This window comes from Lygodium microphyllum, chromosome 1, assembly GCF_053477565.2.
Source record: "Lygodium microphyllum isolate KBCC chromosome 1, Lygodium_microphyllum_v1.1.10, whole genome shotgun sequence".
Classification (NCBI taxonomy): Eukaryota; Viridiplantae; Streptophyta; class Polypodiopsida; order Schizaeales; family Lygodiaceae; genus Lygodium; species Lygodium microphyllum.
Window position 1 is genome coordinate 111,218,813 of NC_141135.1, and position 23,404 is coordinate 111,242,216.

Sequence of the window (23,404 nt, forward strand, 5' to 3'; positions counted from 1 at the left end):
TTTGAAAAGTTCAATCGTCTAATAATCAATGTAATTTTATTTTTAAAATAATAATCTTAATATTAGTTTAAATGTAAATGAGTATTTAGATCCAATATTACGTGAGTATATTGATATTTTTCCATCAGAGTAACTTAACAAACTTCTGTCATCTCACAAAATCTTAGACAGTTGTATTGACCGATAGCCATCCCATCTCTCGACAACCTTATAGGTTTAGCCCAAAAGAGGAGGATGAGATAACTAGGCAACTTTAGGATTATTTGGCTAAGGGTTATATTGAGTAGAGTAAATCTCCATGGGATGTACCTGTCTCTACCAAAAAGAAGGATGGCACGATGCACTTGTGTGTCGATCACAAGGGTCTCACAATAAGATGACCATTAAGAATAAATATCCATTGCCAAGAAAGACTATATGGTTTGCCCAATGAAATAGTCAATGATCGGGATCCCAAGTTTACTATCCATTTTTAGCAAACGGTCTTTCAAAAGTTGGAAACTCAATTATCTTTATCGTCCTTGAAACATTTAGAAACCGATGGGCAAACCAAACAAACAAATCAAACCATGGAGGATATGCTTCATGTATATGTCTCTCGTATACAATCTGATTGGGAGCATTATCTTCCTTAGATTGAGTTTGCTTGTAACAGTGCGAAGTATTCGGTTACTGGTTATAGCCCAACTATGCTTATATATGATTATGATTCGAAACTACCTATTGCCACAGAGCTCAGGGGGATGAAAATGCAGTCCGTGGTAGACTTTTTGCATGATATACACAAGAGATATTGACAATAGTAAGGGAAAGTATTAAAACAGCCTAGGATCCCCAAAAAGCTCCATGAAGGCATATGGATTTACCTTTAAGTCCCAAAGAACTCCGATTCAATGACTACCGGCAAGTGCTATAAATTATCTTTGAGATATTGCGGTCCTTTCTAAATTACTAAGAAGATAAATAGTATATCCTATGAGTTAGATTTACCATCAGAGATCCGAGTTCACCCTGTATTCCACATCAGTTGTTTGAAAGAATGACTGTGACAAGGTGAGCAGATTATTCCGATTGAGGAAGTTCCACGGCTTGAGGATACTGCTCATTACGTTCCACTCAAACCCGAATGGATTCTTGACCTTACGACTAAACGATCATGTCAGACTATTTATCCTTAGTATTTGGTCAAGTGGAAAAACCACCCGGGGGTGAAGGCTACTTGGGAGTTGGTCCGTTCATTGAAGAGTTGCTTTCCTCACTTCATTCTTGAGAATATTGTTGAGGATAGCAATCATTCATAAGGAGGAAAGTGTTTTGTCCTTGGACATTTGGATGGACACTAGTAATACTATTCATAATGGTCATGAGGTGACTTTGTGCAAAAGCACTAAGGGAACTTTGGGATTAGGACAGCCATGTCCTATAAATAGGACTCAAGGCCCTATTGTGGACACTATGTGATCACCACTCTTGGACTCTTTGCTTGTTGGCCAATGAATCCATACACCAAGATAGTGTGGACTTATGGTATGGGACGTCGACCCTTGGGATTTGGTCGTGGCTTGGAGTGTTGCTAGATTCCAAGCTCCGGTTTGGAGGTGAGTCTAATGTCCAATCCCTTTTATGTTGAGCTTGACTTGTGTCGTGTCTCGTGTGCAGGTTGGATTCTAGGGGGCGTTTCACTATCCCTCCTCCTTGGGCTACCTATGTGGCTACTATGCCCATGTCCAATCAGCCCATACCATCCACTACATACGCATTCCACATGCATGGTATATACTCTAGCATTAATACCCAGGTATACTCCACCCCCCATACTACTCACCCTACCCATCCTATTCCTCATGTAGCACTATTACTCCAAGTTAAATTTCACTACTTTGTCTAATCTTATAAAACAAGTTCTTGAATCTTAGGATCTTTGGGACCTTGTAGTTGGTTTAGATCCCATGTCATCGGACCCTTAACTGGCCCACCTTGACCACATTCGTCAATGGAGAGCTCGCAATCCTACAAGAAATGTTGAGTTAATGTAAGGTTTACTTCCTAAGTTTCAATCCATGTTATAGCATTTTTCCCTAGCATCCGATCGGTGGAATCATCTTCTTAACTGCTATGTGGCAGGAGATCACACCCAATGCATCAATCTTGATTATGAACTACTGGAGTTTTCTATCGATCAAGTTACATTATTCTCAAACAAGCTGCCTTCTAAATACTTCCACTTTATGCAACACATCATTCTGTTGCCCTAATTGCTAACCTTCTATGAGTTCGAATGCCAGTTCTTGCATTATGAGGTTGCATGACCAAGTCCATGAGTTGTCCTCCCTATATTCTTATTTAGAGGGAGGTTTTGTAATCACTTCTACAAAGGGGAACACGAGGTGGCAATAACTCTCAAGATACAAAGATAACTCAAAAAAGGATGACACCCCTTCCTCGACGGGCGGAAACAAAGAAACAAAACCCGTCTTGCAAAAACTCCCTAAAAGAATAGATTTTGCACACTGGCAAAGATCGAGCCATGTAGATGAGGAGTATCATACTAAGGCCTAAGATACCATAGCAAGCCACAATTGCATCCACTTCTCCTAGATAGTTGAGTGAGTCTATGGCTCCCAGTGCTACCCCTTCTGTTGCTCCTTATGAAAGGGAGCGACGGATCGAAGGTTGGACTCGAGAACTATGGCGGGAGAGCAAGAGCAAGAAAGGAAGAGACTAGAAATGGGAACTCCAACAGTCACAATGTGTGACCGGCCGGGCCTTCCTTTATTCAAACTATCACTAAAAGAATAAAGAATAAAGTGACGGTGACGGGCGCCCGTTACCTGCAGTGTGCAGTGGCGGTGACTGTCAGTGTAGTAATACACTGGCAGCTAAGCAGAGGCGCCTTTACCCCCACTAGGCAGAGGCGCCTTTACCTCCCACTTAAAGGCGAATCTGTCCCAGTGAGGAGTGAAAAGAAAAAGAAAAAAAGACAGTATAACATGTATACATGTACAACAGGATGAGAAAAGATGTCATCTCATCCCACGCCCATCAACCTCCTACGGAAGGCAAAGCGCTTTGTAGAGAGGCTTTTCGTGAGCAGATCTGCAGAATTCTGATCAGTCGAGATCTTGACAAGATCAACAGACTTATCCTCAATGACCCCACGTATGAAGTGATACCTCACCTCAATGTGTTTCGTCTTCACATGGAAGACCGGATTCTTGGCTAACTGAATAGCACTCATAGAATCCAAATGCAGTGTAGGGATAGCATCAATACCAAGGTCAGCAACTAAACGACCCAACTAAATGGCCTCCTTGCAAGCCTCAATGGCTACAACATACTCGGCCTCTGTAGTAGAAAGGGCCGTGCATTTCTGCACCCTGGACATCCAAGAAACAGCACCTCCAACATAGGTGAATACATAGCCAGAAGTGGACTTTTTACTATCTGCATGTCCTGCATATTCAGAGTCAGTGTACCCCACGACTCCTGTATCCTGGCTGCCATAGCATATGCACATATCTGCAGTGCCCTTCAGGTACCTCATGATACCCTTCACAGCATCCCAATGCTTCTTGCCAGGTGTAGCCATATAGTATGCCACAACACCAACTGCAAAGATAATATCTGGATGAGTGGCTATCATGGCATACATAAGACTGCCCATTGCGGATGCATAGGGAATCTTGGCCATCTCGGCCTTCTGCTCTTCTGGCTGCGGACAATCAACCTGTGATACCTTCACATAAGAAGGCAATGGGCAGTCAATAGGCTTTACATCCTGCATGCGGAAGCGCTCAAGGACTTTATGAATGTACTCCCTCTGTGACAAGTAGAGGAGTCCCTAATGCCTGTCGCGTGTAATGCGCATACCAAGTATGTGAGCGGCCTGTCCCAGATCTTTCATCTCAAAGCTCTTCTTGACCTGAGCCTTAAGAGCATCTAGCTCATCATGAGCTTTCCCTGCTATCAACATATCATCCATATAGAGTACTAAAATCAATAAAGAACCATCACGAGCTTTCTTCGTATAAAGACATGGATCCATAGCACACCGGCTGTAGCCCTGTGACTGCATAAAGGCATCAAACTTATGATACTACTCCCTAGGTGCCTATTTCAAGCCATAAAGACTTTTGTTCAATTTGCACACTAGGTACTTCCTGCCAGGTTCTGCAAAGCCCTTAGGCTGCTCCATATAAATCTCATCATGCAAGTCCCTATGTAAAAAAGCCGTCTTGGCATCCATCTGGTATAAATCCAAGTCAAGCTGAGCAACCAAAGCCAAGACTAAGCACAAGGTGGTCATCTTAACCGCAAGAGAAAAGACCTCGTCAAAGTCCACACCATACTCCTGCTTAAAACCTTTGCTACCAATCTAGCCTTGTATGCCGGCTTGGGGTGTCTAGGGGTACTTTTCAGCTTGTACACCCACTTACATGGCAAAGTGTTCTTGCCCGTAGGCAAGGAAATCAAATTCCAAGTGTCATTCTTATGCAAGGAGTCTATCTCAGACTGCATAGCCCTCTCCCAGGAATGACTGTCACCCCTGCGCATAGCCTCATCATAAGTGAAAGGCTCTCCTACATCTGTAACCAAGACATAATGCATCGAGGGCTGAAATCTATCTGGTGGACGTCTGTCTCTAGTAGACCGTCTCACGGCAGGCTCTGCTGCCTGCCCAGCTGTCTGTCCAATGCCCTGACCATGAGTATCTACTGCAGCTGTAGGCTGTCCAACTGGCTGTGCGGGAGCTCTCGGCTCCTCCTGAAATATGACCCTACGGATCTCAACAACTCTCTCAGACTGCCTATGCATCTTGTCTTCATGGAAGACTACATCATGACTGCGGATGACTTTCCGCACCTATGGATCCCAGAGATGGTAACTCATCTCGCCTGCATCCCCATAACCAAGGAAGATACATTTGACACTCTTGGGATCCAGCTTTCTTCTCTTGTCCCTGGGTACATGGCAAAATGCCTCACATCCAAAGACACGGAGATGCGCATAAGATGGGGGTTTTCCAATCCATACCTCCTCTGCAACTTGGAAATCCAAACCACTAGAAGGTGATCTGTTTATGACATGCACTGATGTACTAACTATCTCAGTCCAAAAGCTCTGTGGTAGGCCTGCATGGCTAAGCATACTGCGTACACGCTCCTGGATGGTTCTATTCATCCGCTCAGCCAAACCATTCTAGGCGGGGTGTAGGGGGCGGTCAAGTGACGCTTAATACCCCTCTCATCACATAATTACTCAAAAGCACGTGAGACATACTCACCCCCATTATCTGTCCTTAGGCATTTTAGCCTATACCCAGACTGGTTCTCAACCAATGCAAGCCATCTCTGAAACACAGCCAAGACATCGGATTTCAGCTTAATGGGATAAGCCCAAACTTTCCGTGAAAAATCATCTATGAACGTAACAAAATACTTTGCACCACCCATAGACTGACAAGGCATGGACCCATAGACATCCGAATGTACCAATGCCAAGGGCTCATTCATGCGTGACCTACCAGACTTCTTATGCGTAGACCTAGTCTGCCTGCCATAAAGACAATGCTCACATAAATCAAAACATGCATAATCAAGGGGCGGTAAGTACTGCAAACTAAAAAGCATTTTCATTTCCTTCAAAGACATATGGCCCAAACGGGCATGCCAAAGAGATACATGTGGGATAGAATCCACAGACAAAACATAATCAAGAGAAAAAGCTGATACAAGCAAGGGGTAGAGATTGCCAGCCTTGGCACCTCTCGCAATCACAAGTCTGCCACCACGAGTTATCTTCCATGCAGAGTCTCCAAAAAATACATGATATCCTGCGTCATCAAGCTGTCCAGCTGACATGAAACTGTGTGTCAAAGCAGGTACATGACATACATCCTGCATAACAAAATTGCTACCAGAAGGAAACTGCAACCTAACATCACCAATGCCCACAATATCAAGAGAGCTGTCATCACCCAAGCACACAGAACCCGAAACAGTACGGTATGAATAAAACCACTCTCGGCAAGGTGTCACATGAAAGGATGCACTTGAGTCCAAGAGCCAATACTGTGCATACATAGAGTGTATCTCTGTCATCTGCGAAGCACTAGAAGAAGCTGTAAGGATATAATCATCATCATCAACATCCTCAGGTTGCATAACATTGATCTCTTCAATTTTAACACTGGACTTTGCAGGCACTATGCTACGATCAGAAGACTTATCCTGCACTTTGTCTTTCCCCTTATCTTTGCGCCTTTCATTGTGCAATTCATGGCATTGTGGCCTAATATGGCCCTTTTTCCCACAATGCTGACAAGTAACATCTGCATTCCTGCCACGGGATTTACTACGTGACTTCCCACGAGACTTGGACCGAGATTTTTGAGAATCCCGTCCACGGCCACTGCCCACTGCCATGCTTTCCATATCCATAATTCCTGCCTCTAACTATCATAGCATGCGACACACAAGAGGCATCCAAATTCTTACGGTTAACCTCTTCTTGTAGAAGAGCACTCTCAACATCAGATAATTTCAAGGTAGGAGTAGAGGCACATAATGCAGTGCGGAATACATCCCATGACTCATTAAGAGTACCAAGCAAGAAAAGAGGAGTGACATCCTCTGCAAAAGTGATGTCTTGCAAAGTCAAGCTCTTGAGTATAGCATGGAACTGGCTCAAGTGAGCTGACATAGTCACATTCTCCTTCATGCGCAGATCCATAAGCTGCTTCAGCCACCAATACATTTAACTCGCTGGACTTTTCTTGTCATAGAGATTCTTGATTTTATCCCATAACTACCATGTACTCTGTTCTTCCTCAAATACATTGTAGTGAATCTGTTCTGTGAAAGATAATACAATGGTGGACTTGCATAACTCATCAAGCTCAAGCCATTCCTCATCTGGCATAGTTGCAGGCGGATGTCTGCTTAACCTAAAAGGTTTGATCTACGATTTCTGCACCAACACCTGTCAAATGTGGCTCTTTCAATAAGAGTAATGCGTACCATCAAGCTTAGTGATGTTGAAAATAGTATGATCAGTGGACGAACTCGCCATAATGCAGGCTGGAAGACTATAGACAGTTCAAAACTGCTTGCTGTTTACTGCAGAAAATGACCAAAAAATCACCAAAATCGAGGGAAAATGGCGAGGAAAGTGGAATCAAAGCTACTGCCCACCAAGTACTAGTGAAAGTACATCATTTCAGAGTGTTTCAGCATGAAAAATCCATGTCAGTCCATACATATATGCTTGCTGTAATAAATTTCAAATTTTAGTAAAAGAGAGCTAACAGTGCCAAAATCGAATCCCAAGGCAATCAGATATTGCCAAGACCAAAGCCGGCATCATGCGGGAATAGCACAAGCATATGACGGTCGATAAGCATGAATCCAACACCCAAGTATATCATACAAACATCTGTCAGTGAGTAGACATACCCCCAGTCAACGGGGCAAAGTGTTCCTGCCACTACCAAAACTTGACACAAGTAGGTGTCAGTTCACAAAGATACGGATCCAAAACTGAGACTTAACTCATAAGCATACAGTGAACCAAGACATATGATGTATCATCCCAAAAGGTAAGAAGTCCCAAAGTCTCAAGTGTCTGTAACTGCTCAATAGCATGTAACGGCTCAATGCATAAAAGTACCACCTGCTCAATGTCTGATAAGCATTCAAGAATGCTCCCACTGGCACAAAAGTCGTATGTACGAGCTCAAGAGCTCAAGCCAAGGCAAGACACAGTGCCAATGACATAAGTCCAAGACAATACATCAATAGTACATCCCGAACATGTAGGCGGTAGAGCATCCGTATGTAGCATCCATAAGCATGTAGTAAGATATCAAATACATCCCAATCCAAACTCTGACAAGCCAAGTAACATCCAATACTACTCCAGATAATCCAAAATGCATCCAAGGTGGAGCTCAACGTATGTATAGGGTAACCGTGACATGAGCACCAAGCCGTAGGCAACGGGGTATGCATAAACCCAAGAACCATCACTGTCAAAGCATATACCAATGTTAATAAGTGCGGGCTGAAATTAGCTCAAGCTTCCAAAAGCATCCGGATTCAATGACAAGCTCAAAGTCGTCCCTCGATGATCAATACATCATAGCATAACCCAAGACATACATCCGGAACCAATAGGCATATGTCAAAGCATGAAAGATAGCCTCAGCCCAAGAGTATTCATCATGCATTTACTGTTATAAATTGTGTATTTTCAGTCCCAAAATTAGGCCAAAATCATAGCATTACATGTAGCTTCAATCCCCCAATCAATCGGGATGCAATAGGCATCAAACCGGTTATATAGTCATGGCCAAACAAGCATATGCATACAAATACATGCTGTCTCAGACCTGAAATCTATTGTAGAAGTTTCTATCATCAAAATTTGGCAAATCTGACATCACCATCGCGTCCGGAGCATGCCAAAACCCAAACCTTACCTTGCCTGAATCGGGTTCCAAATGCCCGAGATATGATAAAAAGAGTGAGTTTTGGGCCAGATTTTGAAACAGGCATAAAAAAAACGTGAGCTGGCTCGGGGGGTCTGCTGTCCCACGTGTCAACAATGGTGCCCAAAGGGGGCACAAATGAGGGCCAAAGAAGGCCTACACCAAGCCTCAGTAAGCCTTGATAGACTGGAAGCAAGATCCAGGTGAAGGAAGCTCCAAGAGGTGTGAGCTATGGCTGCCCACAACTTGTTTACAGCCCGTGAGACCTGAGAACTGAAGTAAACCTTGAAGAAAATGATCAAATACCTCTGATGTAATGCCATGAAGGTGCCCAACAATGCCGGGAAGGTGCTCGGGAAGCCGGGGAGTGACGGAAGCTCGAAGGAGTCAGATATGGCTGCCGAGAAGGAGACCCAATGCAAGTAGGGAGTCGATGGGATGCTGAGAATGCCACGAACCAAGCTCAAGAGTCGGGAAGCCGAGCTCTGATACCAGTTGAAAGGGAGCGACGGATTGAAGGTTGGACTCGAGAGCTATAGCAGGAGAGCAAGAGCAAGAAAGGGAGAGTCTAGAAATGGGAACTCCAACAGTCACAATGTGTGGCCGGGCCTTTCTTTATTCAAACTGTCACTAAAAGAATAAAGAATAAAGTGACGGTGACGGGCGCCCGCCACCTGCAGTGTGCAGTGGCGGTGACTGTCAGTGTAGTAATACACGGGCGGCTAGGCAGAGGCACCTTTACCCCCAACACCTTGCACACATTAAAAGAATAGATTTTGCACACACTGGCAAAGATCGAGCCATGTAGATAAGGAGTATCATACTAAGGCCTAAGATACCATAGCAAGCCGCAATTGCATCCACTTCCCCTAGACAGTTGAGTGAGTCTATGGCTCCCAGTGCTACCCCTTTTGCTGCTCCTCGCACACATGCCACTAGACATGTGGCACACAGACAGCCTCATCTACCCCCACCTTATAGTACTCTTGAAGGTTTGGATGATTGGCTTGCTCACACCACTCCATGGGATTTCTCACTAGTAGCACTTTATGCATCCATTCCAAGTTCCCCCCGCACCGCGACCTAGGACCATTTCCCCACCTGGACATAAGTTCCATTGGCAAAGACATACTCGTGGCTGTATGCGATGGTGGCCATACATTTAGGCTAGCACCCTTAGGGTACACTACACTAGTCTCATATCATTTACCACTTTTAATTCTTTAGACTAATGAGTTGGGCCCATCATCATAACTAGAGTTGTTTGCACAACAAACCCATAGGGACTGATTGTATGGATGTGAACAAACATTTTTTAGAAGAAATGTGCCTAGATGTCCCACTATCAAAATAACATGTATGCTGCATTTCAGCAAGTAGCATGGGCTGTTGTATCCCCTCAAAGACAAATTCAATGAAGTATGAAAACCAAGATAAGACTCTGGAAGAGTGTTGAGTGTGATGTTGACAATCTCTTCATCATGTATCACCTCATCAATATTCATCCTTGGGTGTTGGCCATAATTGGCAAAGACTAAGGTGTATCTCTAGAGATGTGGGAGGAATTATTGTAAGCAACCTCGCGAAGACGTAGTAGGTCCACCCAATTGTCTTGACGATAGTCGACTACACGTTGGAGAGATTGCTCTAGCACTAGATTTGCCCCTTTTGTTTGTCCATTTCTTTTGTGGGTGATTGGCAGAAGAGAGGCTGACTTGTACTCCCAAAGCTTGAAAAGGTTTCTTCAAAAGTTGCACACAAACTATGGATCGTGATAACATTCCATGTTGCTAATATACATGTTCTAGGAAGAGTCTTGTTGTACCTTCTCCAATGGCAATTTTAGTAGCTAGAATGAAGTGTCCCATCTTTGAACCTATCAACCACCTCTAGAATATCATCAAATCCCTTCAACGAGGGTATATTGATGATGAACTTTGAAGTCCATGGATATAGATGACAATGGAAATGGGCAAGGGATGAAGCAATTCATGAGGACAATGACTCCATTTAGTGAAAGCTAACCTATTGGAGCACAATCCACCTCTCTTGCAGACAGGGCCCTAGTGGTCAAGCAGGTTATTTTGGTGACAGCTTGGTATATTGTCTCCTACTAGTGTTTCTCTCTAGAATGTGTCGCTCAACTAAACCACCTAATTCGGAACCTCCTATGGTCCAACTCAAATAGGTCCATGGATTCTTGTGCTAAGGTGGCTTTGAAGATCATCATCTATTATCACTCAAAAGGGGCCCTAGGTATCATTGATCTTGAGCACCAAAGTCAGGCCTGCTGCTAGGCAAGCTAGTGATCTGAGAGCTCACTCCAAGTGGCCACACATGGAGAGTTCTCCTCCAAGAGTTCTTTCAAGAGTGCAAAGCTCATCGAGGAGGGGAGTGAAAACCTTCTCTATTGAGATGGATCTTCATTATTGTTAAGAGCCATTCCCAAGACTGGCAGGCAGTGCCACGCAGGTAGGTGCCACGTGGCAGTAGTCGGCTGCATTTAATTCAGTCGACCTGATCATTTATGGGCATTATTTTCAGCCTATAAATAGGTTGTGTTTCCAGCAGTCTTGGCATATTGTGTCTCACAGATTTTAGCCTGCAAACTACAGAGATTGCTCTTAGGGCTGACAGAGATCAAGATCCTCGAGGTGAAGACATACGCAGATATTCTCTCTACACCCTGTGTATAATTCTGCATCCTTATATAGCATTCTTTACTACAGATTTTCTGTGTTTCACTGTCTCTTTCTCTCTCTCTCTCTTCTCTCTCTGTTCACACTCTGTCACGGTCATTGGCTTCCGCATTGCTTCACTCTAGCATGGTATCAGAGCATTGATCTATCTGAAGAGGAGTTTTCAACGCAACACAAGGCTGTGTTTTCAGCGTTCAAGTGAGAGTAGGTGGGCTGCGCATCAAACAAGGCTGAGACTAGCATGGGCGTGTGAGAAAAGAGAAGATTTGGTGAAGATGTTGCTGTTTTTGTTGTTAGAGAAGGAAGAAGGCTGCATTTTTTGCCTTCAAGTGCAGATTTTACCTTTTTATCACCTCTAGCGAGTGAAGAAGGAACGGGACAAGTGAACCTTAGCCCTAGTAGGTTGTATTTTCACAGTCAAAGGAGGCTGCTTTTTGTGTTTTGTGCAGGCATTGTATGTGAAGATGTCTTCTGAGGCCGAGATAGAGTTTTAGGTGAGCATGGACCAGAAGGTGCCCGTCCTACCGGCTCTTCCTTCATATCAAAAGCTCAATGGTGAGAACTACCGCATCTGGCGCATCATGATGCTTGCCATATTGAAGTCCTATCATTTGATGGAGCTTGTTGCAGAGGCTATCAATTGTCCTTCTTCGCAAGACAAGTCCATACTCTCTTCCAGTGAGAAGGCGGAGTTGGCAAAGGCTCAGGCACATTGGGATAAACTCAATGCTCACATTCGCTCATTTTTATTTCTCTCTTGTACTAAAGCTATCATCTCTCATATAGAGCATTTGACAGTGGCTAGGGAGATATGGCTAGAGTTGGATTCAGATGTAAAATCAGATGACCGTTATGAAGCAAGTTTCTTCGGAAGTGCAAATGAGGACTACGAGTGTCACCAAGTCATTATCCATGCAAGAGCATATCAACAAGCTAAGGCAGCTTCAAATGCAGATTCAAAATGCAGGGAATGTGATCACTTCTAAAGACATGGCGATAACTCTTCTTTCATAGTTACCGCCTCACTTCAGTGTTGCCTTGATTGATTCAGGGCGGTCTGAAACTCTTCAGTGGTGGGAAGAGTTGGTTCCTATGGTCTTGGACCAAGAGGAGCAACTGAAAGGAACCAATGCTTCGAAATCTAAGGCTTTGGTTGGTCAATCCTCTTTGAAGAAGAGGAAGGACCAAAAGAAAAAGAGAGAAGAAAAATCTACAAGGACAAAGACAAGGATTCTACTTATCACATGTGTGGCAAAAAAGGTCACTGGAAGAAGGATTGCCCCAACAAGGAGAAGAAAGAGAAATATTTAAAGGATTCCGGAGCGGTGTCTGCTCCCTCATTAGCTGCTTTTCTCCATTTGGAGGTGGTTGAGGATTCGACCTTGTCAGTTTCTGATGCTGCATTGATGGCCCCAGTTACTCGTGAGTGGATTGTTAACAGTGGTGCCACTAGGCATATGACTCCTTCCACAGGTGTTACTCATTTGCGGCCTTCTCATGGTCAGATTCTTATTGGTGATATTTCATCTATACCTATTCAAGGACGGGGAAACATGCATCTTATTCCAGATGGGCAAGGTGGTGCCCATGCATGTAAGGTACTTTATGTGCCGGCTTTGGGGTATCATCTTCTATCGGTGCACAAGATTTGTGCCCTTGGCCTCTTGGTCGAATTGGATGTGGATCCTTTTCGGATTCTTGATTGAGGATCAAGGCCGTGATTATGAGAAGAATGGAGTCTACAAGTTGCGGTTTTCTTCTGCCCTGACTTCTCTTCTTCTTACCTCCCAAACTCAGTTCCAACTTTGGCATGCTCGGTTTGGTCACCTCAATTATGACTACCTTCGAAAGGCATCTAAGGACTAGTTTTTTCAAGGTTTGTCGGATATTATGGTGAGTCAGCAGCCTTGTGTATCCTGCATCCATGGGAAGCAGACTCGTGATGTTGTTCCCAGCAAGGCTTCGAGGTGATCTTCAGCACCCTTGGAGCTTGTTTCTACCGATCTTTGTGGACTGATGAGGATGGACTCCCTTCGAGGGAGTTTGTATTTTCATGCTCATTGTGGATGATTACAACAGGATGACATGGACCTATTTCTTGAAGCTAAAGTCGGAGGCTTGCTCCAACTTCAAGGATTGGTTGCGCTTTGAGGAGAACCGATCGGGGCGGAAGCTGAAGACCTTACGATCGGATAAGGGCGGACTACTTGTTTCTAATGAGTTTGCTCAGTTTTGTGCAGATCGTGGCATACACTAGGAGTTTGCCAATACAAATACCCTTCAAGAGAATGGCATTTTGGAGTGGAAGAATCGTTGTGTGATCAAGATGGCCCATACCATGATGGAGCATCGTCAGACACCTCAGTGTCTATGGATTGAGGCTGTGTACTTCAGTTCACATCCTTAATCATTCCCCTACTTCCGCTGTTGTTGGTATGACTCCTTTTGAAGCTTACTTTGGATCAAAAGCCCGATGTTTCTTATTTTAGGATTTTTGGGTGTGATGCTTATGTTCACATCCTGAAGACACAGAGTGACAAATTTGAAGCGGCCTCCAGAAGACAGGTGTTTGTGGGCTATAACTCGCAATCTCAAGGCTACCGATTGTATGATCCTGTTAAGCAAGATATCTACACGAGTGGTGATGTTCGGTTCGTGGAGGTTCCAGTCCCAAAAGGGGGTGAGAATCACCCTGTACTTGGAGATCCCGGCGATAGCTGGGCCCCAACAACTGTTCCTCTCAAACCTCTGTCTCTTGAGGATTTTGGAGTGGAAGAATCGTTGTGTGATCAAGATGGCCCATACCATGATGGAGCATCGTCAGACACCTCAGTGTCTATGGATTGAGGCTGTGTACTTCAGTTCACATCCTTAATCATTCCCCTACTTCCGCTGTTGTTGGTATGACTCCTTTTGAAGCTTACTTTGGATCAAAAGCCCGATGTTTCTTATTTTAGGATTTTTGGGTGTGATGCTTATGTTCACATCCTGAAGACACAGAGTGACAAATTTGAAGCGGCCTCCAGAAGACAGGTGTTTGTGGGCTATAACTCGCAATCTCAAGGCTACCGATTGTATGATCCTGTTAAGCAAGATATCTACACGAGTGGTGATGTTCGGTTCGTGGAGGTTCCAGTCCCAAAAGGGGGTGAGAATCACCCTGTACTTGGAGATCCCGGTGATAGCTGGGCCCCAACAACTGTTCCTCTCAAACCTCTGTCTCTTGAGGACTCTTCTTCGGATGACGCACCTACTTCCCAGCCACCAGATTCACCGATTGGTCCTCCATTGTGACGGTGGACCTTCCAGAAACTTCAGCAGATGGAGATTACCGATGCAAGATTCAGCCTCCTCCTCGTTCGGCCCGTGACACACTCCGAGACTCACGGATCAAGGGAGTCCCTGAGGAGTGGCGACTGCAGGATGGACCGCAAAGGTCACGGCGGCACGAGGCACATACCATGGAGCTTATTTGCTCTAACTATTGTTTGATGTCCCCTGTTATGCAGGATAGAGAGCCTACATCAGTGAAGGAGGCTTTATAGTCTGATCATTGGCGGAAAATGATGGAAGCAGGGTTGGATGCTATTGAGCAGAATGGCACTTGGTACCTTGTGCCCCGTCCCTCTCATAAAAAGGTGATTGGTATCAAGTGGGTCTTCAAGACTAAGTACCATAATGATGGCTCTTTGGACAAGCACAAGGCTCACCTTGTTGCTAAAGGTTTTCACAGCACCTAGGTGTTGATTTCCATGATACTTTTTCCCCTACTGCTTTCATGGCGACTATTCGTGTTGTTCTTGCCTTGGCTGGTTATAGGAGATGGCATGTCTTTCAGTTGGATGTGAAGTCGGCCTTCTTGAATGGTGATTTGAAGGAGGAGATCTATGTAGAGTAGCCTCCTGGCTTTGGTTCCTCATATGGGAAGTTGTATAGGTTGAAAGGCCTTGTATGGCCTGAAGCAAGCTTCGCATGCTTGGAACGAGAAGATTGATTTGTTTCTGCAGGCCAAGTTGGGATATCAGTGCTCTAGAGCCAATCTGCAGCTTTATGTGCACACTTCTGAGGGTGGTCATGCGTTGTTTGTTTTGTATGTTGATGATTTGATTGTTGCAGGTGATCATGCCAAGAAGGTTGAAGATACGAAGGCAGCCCTACATCAAAAGTTCGAGATGATGGATTTAGGACTTCTCCATTTCTTTTTGAGCCACAAGATTTATCAGACTCAGAGGGGGATTTTCATCTCTCAGCAGAGATATGTACAAAAGCTCTTGGTGACTTTTGAGATGGAGGATTGTCGGTCCATTTCTACTCCTATGGATCCAAACTGGAAGGCCACTTCACACGCAGATTCTCCTTTGGCGGATGCTACCCGCTACTGTCAGCTGATTAGATCATTGATTTGGCTACTCAACACATGGATTGATCTATGTTTTGTTGTAGGTCTTTTTGTTGGGTTCATGAGTGCCTCTCAGCAGGTGCATTGGCAGGTTGCTCAAAGGATACTTCAATTTCTGAGGGGAACCTCTGACCTCGGGGTTTCCTATCTAGCAGGTACAAGTGCTTATGATCTTGTTCTTGCAGGTTGGAGTGATTCAGATTGGGCTTGCAACTTGAACCAAAGGCGGTCTATTAAAGGTTATTGTTTTACCTTGGGTGCTGGTGCTATCTCTTGGAGTAGCAAGAAGCAGCCCACGATAGCCCTATTTTTGACAGAGGCAGAGTATTGGGCTGCGTCTTCTACTACTTATGAGACTGTGTGGCTTTGGCATTTGTTGGAGGAGCTTGGCTGCCCCCAGACTCATCCTACTATTTTTTGGTGTGACAATGAGAGTTGCATTGCCTTGGCACGAAATCCTGTATTCCATGCCCGGACAAAGCACATCGAGATCCAATACCACTTCATCAAGGAGAAGATTCTAGATGAGACCATAGACGTGGAATACTGTAAGATCGAAGACAATCTTGCCGATTTGTTTACGAAGGCACTTCCCCAGGCTTTACTTCACCGACATTCCAGATCCCTCCGTTTGCTACCTTGTCCAGGATCTGAGAGGGGGTATTAAGAGTCATTCCCTGGATTGGCAGGCAATGCTATGCAGGTAGGTGCCATGTGGCAGCAGTCAGACTGCACTAGCAATCGGACTGCATCAGTCAGCTGCATTAAATTAAATGCAGCCGACCTGATCATTTATGGGCATTATTTTCAGCCTATAAATAGGCTGCATTTCGAGCAGTCTTGGCATATTGTGTCTCACAGATTTCAGCCTGCAAACTGCAGAGATTGCTCTTGGGGCTCACGGAGATTGAGATCCTCGACGTGGAGACATACGCAGATATTCTCTCTGCCCCCATGTATAATTCTGCATCCTTATACAGCATTCTTCACTACAGATTTTCTGTATTTCACTATCTCTTTCTCTCTCTCCGTTCACTCTTTGTCACGGTCATTCGCTTCCGCATTGCTTCACTCTGACAATTATAGCACCAACCACACTACCCAAATCATCCTTCCTTCGCAACGTTACTACGGGTCTGGCAGAGTTTGTGTGAGGCCCTAGAGCAGTAGGGCTCCAACATGCTAGGAGGAGATTGACTGACAATCAATCATCTGCAACCCAATGAGAGGATGCAGCTAGAGAAGTGCACTCACATTCAGTGGGCTGGTTGGGAGACTGTCCTTTCTTGATTCGTCAAGGTTTGGAGAGACATCTATCGAGGCACAGACCTAGAGATTATATAGTAGGTGACAAGATGCTGAAGAGAGAAGAGACTAGGAGGCAGGAGATTCATGCAATGATCTCCCAAGACTGGCTAGTCCCCCCCTCCCCCGGCATTAAAAACCCAAAACCCAAAAAAGAGAGAACTAGTGCAGCAAAGAGAGGTTTGGGCAGCACAGTTTTTGCCAGTAGGCTTCTCACTGCAAGTGGCAGGCAGAGTCAGTGGTGCCCTCTAGGCACTTTCTGTTTAGTACAAGAGGATAGCAGGTTAGCCCTTGACAGAGGACAACAGGATCTAGACTTCGCTAACATCCTTAGAGGAAGATCTGAGCCATTGGCCTCTAAGGGAAGATATGGAAATCGGATCAACTCATAGACTGGTCAAAAGTCCAGGAATGGTGCCTCTGGATCTCGAAGAGTCGTCTTTTGGATGAGTTGGATTCTTTTCTGAAAGAGTGGCTCTGGCTGACCTTAACATTCACCTAGAAGCCACTCAATTTCTTTGCTTACACGACCTGGATTGGAAGACATTTGTTGATATAGGCTGACAAGAGGCTCTGACATGGACTGAGGACCCTCACATAGCAAACATTGGATAGAGCAGTGCATCACGGATGCTTTCCACCAGACCACCTGGTGACAGCTTTGGGATAGCTAGTGGCTGAGGACAGTATCCTACTTCATATGGCATCTAGCAAATGGGAGCCTAGCAATTGAGAACTGGCTGACCCAGGTGCAGCCATGGAGTCTGTAAGCATTGCCCAAATCAGTACTTGGAGACTCCAAAGCATTGGCTTTGGTTTTGTGAGGCATCCCATTTGGTGTGGAGAGGAGTCTGTCAACTACTCTCGAGTTGCGCCTAACATGGGGTGCATCACTTGAGGGGTCTTTGAGTGGTAGTTAGCTATCTAGGGCTGCTATTTACTGTATGAGACATAGATACATGATATGATCTTTGTCATTGAGGAAGTTTCTCATATTGTGGTGGGTCTGGAGGCTTTGTCCAGCTGCAAAGTACTGGAGCCTACAACATCCCAATCAGAGTTATAGGAGATCATTGGGATACTGACAGGGTGGCACAAGTATGCTAGGACAAAAACTTTGTTATTGTCACCATTTTAGAAGAAAAACTCAAACATTTCAAGATTGAAAGACTTTACATGATTAATCAAGTGTGGAAGTTTATAGGTTTGTTAAATCATCTGAATCAGGACAGCATGACCTTCTAGGACTATGATTATGTTATGAATGTCATGTAAAATCTTTGATGATATCTTCATCGCATTCAAGACTATCATCAATCTCCAGGATAAGCTGCATATCATATTCCATCACGTTTCAGAAGGAGATTGCTGCACCCATACCTCTTTAAAGAATGAAAAAGACCTTGTGTTACCAAGAGGTTGCAGTTGGACATGCGGCCAAAGGTAGGAGCAAAGAGGTGGTTGCATGGCGATGGCAACCACCAGTGGCGATAAGAGGGACCACCCTCTACATGATGTGGCTATTGTGGTTAAAGAGACCACATCCATTGGGACCATTGATGTTTATCGGCCATTGAGTTGAGGGGGTCTTGCCATGAACATGGAGCTCATGATGATAAGGATATCCTTTTACAGGCCTTCAATGCTGTCCATGAAAGATTTTAACCACTTTGATTCATCATGCTAGAGTGGATAGTGCCTAACTGAATGCATTTGCAGGGTGTCCAATGAAGGTCCTTCAGTTGGTTTATGCTTGCTAGGAGAAGTGACCTTTGCCATGGTGTCACTTCTTGGAGCAGCTGCTTCTCCACATGGAGCATCTGCAAGGAGTCACTTATGTTAAGAAACTACCCATATCGTGTGCCTTCAAGTCATAATATACTCACTATGCTTTTCACTAGATGGTCTCTGTATGTGTTCTCTCTTTGAACCCCCATGTAGAAGAATCTGTATAATGGCATCCACAATGTACCACAAAAACTAACATTATGTCATCGGTTAACTTACGGATAGGATCATCTACACAAAGTTACTGGGGACATCCTCTGTCAAGATGATGAGCGAAGGGGTTTGAGCCCTAATTGGAAAGTAGTGGCTTGCAAGGAGATGAGTACAGTGAACTAGACACCACTGCACCCAAGTGATACAAAACATCTCTTCACATGTCTCCCTCCCTCTTTCCCTTATCTACTTAATTTTAAGGAGTCCTTCTGTCCTAAGTATAGGCCCACGCTATCATTGCCCTTAAAAATAAGTTATAGCTTTCACAAGTATTCTCAGTTTTACAATAGCATAGTTTTTCTTTGCTTCAGTTGTCACCTGACATTGTGTTGATGTCAACTTAGATTATAGACCTCAAATTGCCATGGAAAATATTGGGTGCTGCTGTAGTCACTTCTGATCTAAATTTGATACTTGCCATGATTATTACGTTTCTAAAACCAAACTAAAATTGTTCCTTTGGCTACAGCTGTGAAGGAATAGAATGTATTGACAGATTTATAGAAGCATCTTCTATTAAAAGCGAAATGTGAAAACAGCTTACCTGCAAGTTATTTCCCAAACATCCAGCTAGAGCTAAGAGTAATGTGGATTTTCCAGCACCTGGAGGTCCCAAAAGCAATGCCATTCTAGAGGATGGACAGGGCTTTGATCAGTTAGCATGATAATATGACAAAAAACCTGGAAGAGATTGGAAATCATGTTCCTTGTTCAAACGCACCTTCCAGGCTTTACGACCCCATTAACATTCCTCAGAACTGGAAGGTCTACCTTCTTTGATGGGAGAATATTTATTTTTGTGAAACAGGTCTGCAACACTCAAAGTAAGAACTGCTGATATTAGCTATAATGTGAATGACAAGGCTAACCCTCAACCAGCAGATGGCATTGCTGTACCAAAAACCTCATCTGGCTCAGCAACTTGCAATTTTGTAAAATGTCAACAGAGAACAATTTACCTCAAATATATTTTTAACAAAATTACTGAGGCTTGGAAGTGCTCGACTTCCAACATGTACATCGGCATTTATTGTGAGATTTTCAAAACGCACTTCAACCACTGGAAGCTCAATTCGCACCCTACATTAAGAATGGCACAAATCATCATACTGTGAAAAGAAAACTAAATGTACAAACAGTTACAAAGTTTAACTGGTCTAGTACATCCTCAAACTGACTGCCTACCTATCAATCCTCTCCTTGAGTCGTCTGAGTAGACGCTCATTATCTTGATCCGTTGTTGCAAAGGCTTTCTCTAAGAGACGTTGCCGTTCACCTTTGCCTAGATGTCTGACATCCACAGCCGAGCTGTGATTTGCATCTTGAAGAAGAGCTGTATATAGTCTTTTGTAGCTTGGCAGTTGCTCAAGGGATGCCCATTTCAATGCTTCTAAGTCATCTTCATCATACTCCCTGCTGCTTGAACGTGTTGGGAAAGCTCCACCTGCATCTTGCCATACCCTTGATCCTCCATGCTTTCTCTCGAACCAGATGTCACCTTCAGGCACAGCAGGACTGGCCATGGCTGCCTAATAGCTTTGCTTCTCGGATGCCCTAATTCCGCCAATTTAAGAAATTGCAGCTCTAATTTACATTTAAAAGCAGACAATGATGCAGAAAAAAAAAAAAAACTGGAGGCTATTGAGATGCTTTGAAAAAATCAGCAATTCAAAAACTTATTTTGCTATAGAATGAGTTCACTTATCAAGTCTGATTATCAATGGCTATATATTCCGAGAAATGTTGTAACGGGCATGCCAATGTCTGATACAGATGTGCAAATTCAATGCAGAGGCTGAAAACGTGCAAAATATGATTGCGGCCTTTCCGACGAGTGTATTTTGAGAACGAGTCCACTTATCAAGGTTGATAATCAATGGTATATGTTCTGAAAAATGTTTGTGAGGGGCATGCAACGTCTGATACAGAAGTACAAATTCAATGCAGAGGTTGATAACGTGCCAGCCTTTCCGATGGATTTACTTCAAATCTAGCATCAGAATACAAGCATAAAAATATTGTGGATTATCCCTCCTTTGTTTTATAATGCTGTAAATAATGATCAACTCAATACATTAAGACGTCAGAGTACAAGCCTTTAAACAAGGTTATCATCGCTTGTTCACTAAAAAGGTGTTGCATCGACTTCAAGTTTTACGAGCAGTCCTACTTTACGAAGTGTTTCTGGAGCGATCCTTCTTTACAAGACGACGCATGACGATGATTAGCGCTAAGCTGCTTACTTCGGCGGTTCAGAAATTAATCGGCTTGTAATAGCGGGCAACGGCAGCATCAATCTGTATGGTTGCCGTTTGGATATGAAGGACCATGCAAACAAAAAAAGCTTCGCTAGCTTGCTGAGGTCGACGACAAATTAGGCGCAGCGACTTTCTCCTGTCCAGACGCCACAAAACCTTCATGCAGAGAAAATAATCAGACAAGTTTCCCGAAGCTCTTGTCGGTGCAGGACTCAAGCTCGAATTAGCTGCGGCTGTCGGAGGTATAATTAAGGAATAATGCACGGACGAAGAAGAAACGAAACCTTGAAAGACAAAGAAAACGCCGAAAGGCAGGGGAACGGACGAATAACAGAAGCGCAAGTTAAGATCAAAAGATGGCGGCCACCTTAGACGAGACAAAGGCAAGAACGCAGATATGGAAGCAAATAAATGATGAGGACGAAGAAGACGCAGAAAACGCAGACACAGAAACACGGGTGGTAGGCACGCATATATATAATTGTGTTTGCATTCGCTCTTTAAGAACGGGGTTAGTAGTTTTTCTTTCGATCACAGGAATACGAGGGAGTCTGTGTTTTTCTTATTTTGTGGAACGCCACCTTTGCAAAAGGTATGACGTGAAGAGCGAGACGGGAGGAGAGAGCGTAAAAGAGAAAGACAGCATAGAGAGAGAGAGAGAGATGATTGTTTGTTATTTGTTACCATAAAAAAGGGGGGTGTTTCAAGAAAAGGTCCTCTTTTCCCTAAGGCCCGGGTTGCACCTAGGGCACTCGAGAGACCCCACTCCCCTCACAATCTCACGGTTGCACTCACTACGAGGAAGGGGAGTGGGTTTTCTTACCCCCTACATGCTACTACCCCTTGCCCCTCACAATCTCACGGTTGCACTCACTACGAGGAAGGGGAGTGGGGTTTTCTTACCCCCCTACAGGCTACTACCCCTTGCAAGAAAGTGAGGATTAGCCGAGGGCTAGTAGTGCTAACTTCCCCCCATTTCTCAACGGCATGTGTATAATATTTGACAACTAATGAGAATTAGAACTCTAACAATGGCTTTTCCCCGTCTATTCCAAATCTTTTATTTTTTACCGGCTTGGTGTGACCACTATTAGGCTGTAAATGATGCCCACATACAGAGCCCCATTACCCCTGCTATCCGTGGGTGTGATAAGGCTCATCACATGTTCCCCATCAACTTGATGTGACCAAGCTCGTAGCATAAGAAGTTTTGGACATTTGCCTTCCACTTTAGAGGTACCACATACCTCACTAATGGAGTTGATGATAGGGGGTTGTTAGGGTAGCCCTTGTCTTCTACTACTTAGGAGGCACCACATACCTTCTAGGTGCAATTCGGGCCAAAGGGCTACTACTTGCACCTAACCCCGCCTATGCAATGCCTTTTAAGCGAAAGCTCATGAAAAATGTCAAAAACTTCTTGTGCTACAAGCCCAATCACATCAAGTGGTAGTCCTCTAACCCCAACCACACTTAGCTAGGTACATGATCACTTTATGATGTTATTGTAATAGTGGGAAATTGTCTGAAATTTCTTGTGTGGATTGTATTTTGTTGGTTTGATATAAGTGCCTATGACTAGCTAGTAAGCATAATGCTTGATTTGTATCTCAAGCACAACTACCAAATCTAGATGTTGTTCACACTAGATGGAACTTCATCCTGTGTTGGCAAAAAATGTGTTTGCATCCTGCCACAAAAAGATTCATATGGCATGAATGATGAGGAAACTCCCTCAAAAAGTCATGTAATACCACAAAAAACATGATGGCCTTGAAAATTGGTTGCACAAAAACCCTCCACGAGCATGTTCCACATGGTAACTCGCATATTGGAAATGATAAAAATGGGTATGGAATACTTCAACTTTTGAAATATGTACAAGACATCACTCCATAAATAAAGTTGCAAGTTTTATACAAATAACAACATATTTGAAATTGTTCTTTTTTCTTTGGATGGAAACTACAACTATACCTCATAGAGCATGGGAATGCAACCTTAAATTTGTTTCCTACAAATCAAAACACACATTGCAACAAAGTATAGAAGTCTACAAATTATGAAGATATGACTATCTTGCCTTCATAGCCTTACAACCCCATTGTGACAAGGAGTAGCAAGGGGCATAAATTGTACTAGCTCTAGATAGATGGTTGTGTGATGGTATTTGTTAGGGATCCATTAAGATAGTCTTGAAGGACACCTCCACTTAAACATGCATATTGTAAAGTCTTAGGGCTTTAGGTCATCT

At 44.0% G+C, this 23,404-nt stretch overlaps 1 protein-coding gene across 2 annotated transcripts in view; it reads right to left on the reverse strand.

Moving 5' to 3' along the window:
- LOC148041548 (ABC transporter G family member 31-like) overlaps window positions 1-21,758 on the reverse strand; it is a 126,769-nt gene extending 105,011 nt beyond the window's left edge. For both annotated transcript variants that reach the window (XM_087680683.1, XM_087680679.1), the window contains exons 1-5: window positions 21,136-21,758; window positions 20,078-20,446; window positions 19,852-19,972; window positions 19,614-19,702; window positions 19,437-19,521 (exon numbers count right to left, since the gene is read on the reverse strand). In XM_087680683.1, coding sequence (XP_087536809.1) covers window positions 19,437-19,521; window positions 19,614-19,702; window positions 19,852-19,972; window positions 20,078-20,415 — 633 coding nt within the window. In that variant the 5' untranslated portion in view covers window positions 20,416-20,446; window positions 21,136-21,758. The remainder of the gene's footprint in view (window positions 1-19,436; window positions 19,522-19,613; window positions 19,703-19,851; window positions 19,973-20,077; window positions 20,447-21,135) is intronic.
- Window positions 21,759-23,404: the final 1,646 nt, after the last annotated feature.